We start from the raw sequence: 5256 nt of genomic DNA on the forward strand, positions 1-5256 counted from the left end.
ACAACGATAATCGTTACATATATGTCTCGTTTCGAAATCATTAAGTTAGTAGTCTTGTTTTTACATATGTAGTTCATTTTTAATACACTTAATGACATGTTTACTTATCATTTATCATGATTAAACATAGTGTTTCAATATCTTAATATGATTCATATGTATTTAGTAAGACGTTGTTATAACGATAATCGTTATATATATCGTTTCGAGTTTCTTAATTCAATAAATTCAATTTTATGTATATAACTCATTGTTAAATACCTAATGAGATACTTACTTATCATAATATCATGTTAACTATATATATAATCATATATATGTCATCATATAGTTTTTACAAGTTTTAACGTTCGTGAATCACCGGTCAACTTGGGTGGTCAATTGTCTATATGAAACCTATTTCAATTAATCAAGTCTTAACAAGTTTGATTACTTAACATGTTGGAAACACTTAATCATGTAAATAACAATTTCATTTAATATATATAAACATGGAAAAGTTTGGGTCACTACATATGTCGCAAGTTGTTTCATTTTTACTTTACTACTTTTGTAAACTTATCTTCTTGTCGAACTGTTTGGTAAACTAAACTTTGTAAATCTTGTACGTTTCAAACGAATGCGACATAATTTTGGTCAAACGCGTCTCATATAGGGACTATGACCACGTAACGGGACCTAAGTTAACGACGCCGTCAATGACGTTTTGGCCGGGTCGTTACACCTAGACTCACACATATAGCCATTACATACTGGCTATGATACCTATTGACGTACGGCACGCTGCGATGCGTCACATGCACCACATGGCGAATCATACCGGGCTAATTGTTAATCACTTCTAGCTGGTAAAGCATGACCATGTCGTGGACTACACTTTGACCAATTTGACCTTTCGAGTAGCGTAGCGTCTCGTTGTTGACTAAGTCATGCCGAGTTGGTGTATGTTAGAGATTATAGGAGGACGTGGAGATCATGGAGTAGGTTGTTGACGAACAGAAGATTCAAGAGTTGGATATTGAGTGGGTGGTTACTAATATAGCGGTTATTTACATAACGGCAAATTAAACCCCTATAAATACTAGCCTTCAGTGTCATTTGGAGGCCAATTAACACCCATCTCTGATTTTCTCTTTAAAGCTCACATTAGAGGCTCGACAAAAAGCAACCACCACAACACCCCTCAAGTCCACCACTCTTAACCGTAGGAACACTTTTCGAAAGTTATACCACTTTTTCATATATCTACACTCAAGTCAATTTTGACTTGATCAATACTATTGGCGGCCAAATTGTTAGGCAAACAAAAACACAGTTAAAGATAAATACTGAACTCACGCAAAAACGCAAAAACACAAAAACATGCGTCTATTTTTAGCTATTATATCAATTTTTTAAAATCTAAAAAACTGCCTCAAAAAACTAGTCCTATTGTTACTATAGAGTATATAAACTAAAAGTAAAATAAAAATTAAAAGATAAGAATAAACAATTTTAGACTTCAATTTGCTCCTACGTTGGCAGTTCCACATAACCCTTTTAATGTTTCGGCCCACACCACCTCCATTCGCACAAAATTAGACTCACATACAAAATATGAAAATAATCGTGAAACCCGATATTTACGAGTCCAATATTTGTCAGCCCATTTAGAAGCCCACCCTATCTGCATTCATAGATTCCCTATCTTGGTTACTTCATTTTCTGTTTTATTGTTTAAAAGTTAGGTTAATATTTTTGTTTAACAAAGCTTTGTTTGAAATCTGTTATTTCTGGTACATATACACATTAACAACACTGACTAATCTTCATAAATGATCCGACTATATATAAATAATATATATAAATTATATATATGCATAATATATATCTTGGTTTAACCAGTCAAATCTAGATTTCTAAAACCTACTTACTTATAAATGATTCAATATGAAGCTTCTTCAATTCATCTCTCTAACTTACAGCTATATTCTATCGATTAATATATTCCTATATATACAAAATGCTCCCTACCTACCACTTAACCGAAATCCAATCTTCATAGTTCCGTTTTCAGCTGGTTCATATTCAAAGATGCTGCAATATACACACACATTTCAATAACTGAAATCAATTCCAAAACGTACAATCTAAACACCCCGGTAACTATACAAAATTTACCTGAATGACCCGAAGAATCATAGCTTAAAAGTGAGTTTTCTTGAGTCATAAAACTTGGGTTAATCTCATCCACACCCCATAGTGGCGGGTGAGTTAACCCATCGGTCTGCCATAGCTGGTGGCTCAATGATGGTGAAACCATACCATAGCTGCAGTCCATAAGTGACCCACTCTGCAAGGTGTCAAAATGGGTCAGATTAATTAATGGAAAATATTAGACTATGGACAGAAATGTCACCCCTTGTTACACACAATCCTAGCCTGGCTACCTAAATGGTGGGCCAGGTGACCTTAAGATACCATATTAATAACTTCTTTATATGACCAGTAGTAAATGCAACCAGTAATTTTTATAGTACCCAATCAAAACAGTGACTTGAATGTGCAGTCCCACAAGAGTAATTACAGTGCAGAGTTTACTGAACCATAGTTGTGATTTCTACAATCAAAGTGAATTTAATTGACAAAATGTGGTCCAAATATTCAATTCCCATATCGTTATCGAGCTTGTCCTTTTGATATATTTCTATACGGTGTGAGTTTAGGGAAATAGTGACAAATGTTCATTGATTTCATCTCTCAGATCAGTTCCTAACGTATCGTATCATTAAAGGATGTTATAACTTATAAACTTCTTTTAAGGGTAAAATGGTAAATGCAAAAATATTACCTCTGTAGAAAAAATGTTGTCTAGGTTGATATCGATACTAGGGTGAACTGCAGCGAGTCTCATTGATAAAAACTGTAGAAAAATAAATAATGTAGGATTAGTCAAAGGCATTTTAAGAATGGTCAACTGTTATAGTAAACTTAATTGCAACTCTAGTCAATAAAAATTGTTACATAGTGTAAATATATTTGTGGAGTTCTCCATATTTGTGAAATATGATATGAAACAGTTTGAGACAGATTTTAACCGACTTTTACTTCCTAATTATACAATCTTTCATAGAGAAATGTTAAAAGATAAGTTATGTACTTGAAGGAAAAAATAAAGTTAATGGAAATGTCTTCCAAAATAGACGTATCATAACTTTGAAAGTACAAATATTGTTAAAAATGATGAAACTGACCTCCACTTGCCGTTGCAGGGATTGTACATGATTAATTATCTCGTCAAGCACCATTGCTGTACCTGAAATCTGCAAGAATAAAAAATATTTCAATACTTTCGTTGTTCATTAATGTCAAATAAAGCTTTTCAAATTTATAGATGGTGTTTGAAATGAGTAAAATTAAGTATGATCCAAAATGGGTCAACTTGACTCAAAAATACTCCTTCCAATTAAACATTAATAGATAATAAACAATTCATTGTTTCATAGAAACGATTACTATTACACTAATAATCTAAATATCTGAGAAATTGACTTGTGAGGTTGTATGCATTGAAAATACACTTAGGGGTTGAAAATGCACCCATTCTTAAGTAAATGGGTCGAAGCTGCCATCACTCATGGTGACCAGTAGTAGACTGCATAACGTATATTTTCCCCAAAGACTAAATCTTTTTAGCATTGTAACCATTACATTGATTAAACAGCCATATTCTGATTAATAGTATTTCATATATGAATGTTCTTGAATAACAAGTGGAGAAACCGATAACTAAAACACAATCATACAAACATTTCCAACTCAAGGATATTAGAAAGACACAACGCGACATACGACCTTAGGGACATGAGTATTTTTACAGCCACTTAAAAAAATTCATCATAATCATATATGCAACCATTTTAAAAAAATGTTTTTCAATTGAAAGCAAGTCTAAATAATATATTACATATTTACCTATATACCCTTGTCCTATACAGGGAATGGAAAACCTAACACTAATCAGATTAACAACAATGTAAACCTAACTAAACAATGTAAACATGCATTATATACTTGTACAGTACAAGTAACCAATGCAGGTACTAAACATGAATATTTCTAACCTTATTACAACCAGGGACCAGCTCTTGAAGAAGCTTCATCCTAGCATTAATCTTCTCTCTTCTTGCCTATTTCAACGCTCATCAGTATTAGTATTACTGCTTCAAACAGCATTAAATTCAATCAAAATTCATAATTTACAGCAATTATAGGATATTAATAATTACTCTTTCAGCTAAGCTATGGCTATCTGTGGCTTGACCTCTCCGTGCACGAACATGAACGTACGGCAGCTTCTCACCGTCGTTTTCATTCGCAACGCTTTTACTTTTTTTCGAGGACGATTTAACCTAAAATTTTCACAAAATTGAACATAAAACAACTAAAAACGTTAAATAATTCAATTATTAACACAAACCTTCTTCTCTCGTTCCTTCCGCTTGGTTAATTTTGAAATTAGTGGATCTGAATTCATCGGTGATGAATTCTGCAACGAATCAGAGTCAATTGGCTCTTGTTTCACCAAATTAAAGTTACTAGGACTCGAATTCCCCAACGAATTGTCAATTTCCATGGCCGAAAACACCGATTTAACTAGATTACAGTCATTAGGGCTCGAATTCCCTAACGAATTGTCAGCTTCCATGGCAGAAAACACCGATTTCTCCAAATTAGGGTTAATAGGGCTCGAAATTGGAAAAGCAGTCGGTGAAGTATGTTCAGGTGAGTGTAATAACTTAACGGCTTGATTCGCCGGAAGTTCTAGAAGCGCGGTGAATGAATTACCGGTTTCCGGTGGTGGTACGGTAGCTGAGATGAAACTATGCATTTCATCTTCACAGAATTGAAAAGTTTCCATAACTGTTTCTTCACGTTTGTCCATATGAGAATAGATAGGATGATAAATAGATACAGATATTTGTAAATGTATAGTAAATTACAGTAGTACTTACGTAGTAGAAGTATTTGAAATGAAAAATGATTTATATTTATATTTATATATTATATATATGGAGGGAGATATATAATTATATGTGACGTTATTATTTTTATATATGAAACGTAGTATTATTTTTATTTATATTTATAAACTTATTCTTTTACTGATATATATATATATATATATATATATATATATATATATATATATATATATATATATATATATATATATATATATATATATATATATATATATATATATAGTGAAAGGAT

At 32.3% G+C, this 5256-nt stretch overlaps 1 protein-coding gene across 1 annotated transcript; it reads right to left on the bottom strand.

Moving 5' to 3' along the window:
* Positions 1-1844: 1844 nt before the first annotated feature.
* LOC139876766 (transcription factor bHLH48-like) lies at positions 1845-4992 on the bottom strand. Its single transcript, XM_071864141.1, has 7 exons — positions 4460-4992; positions 4269-4391; positions 4104-4169; positions 3234-3302; positions 2831-2902; positions 2161-2332; positions 1845-2076 (listed from the first exon to the last, which is right to left on the bottom strand). The coding sequence occupies exons 1-7, from the start codon at positions 4922-4924 to the stop codon at positions 2039-2041; spliced, it is 1005 nt and encodes a 334-aa protein (XP_071720242.1). The 5' UTR covers positions 4925-4992; the 3' UTR covers positions 1845-2038.
* Between the last annotated feature and the right edge of the window lie 264 nt (positions 4993-5256).

Source organism: Rutidosis leptorrhynchoides, chromosome 11 (genome assembly GCF_046630445.1).
Source record: "Rutidosis leptorrhynchoides isolate AG116_Rl617_1_P2 chromosome 11, CSIRO_AGI_Rlap_v1, whole genome shotgun sequence".
Lineage (NCBI taxonomy): Eukaryota > Viridiplantae > Streptophyta > Magnoliopsida > Asterales > Asteraceae > Rutidosis > Rutidosis leptorrhynchoides.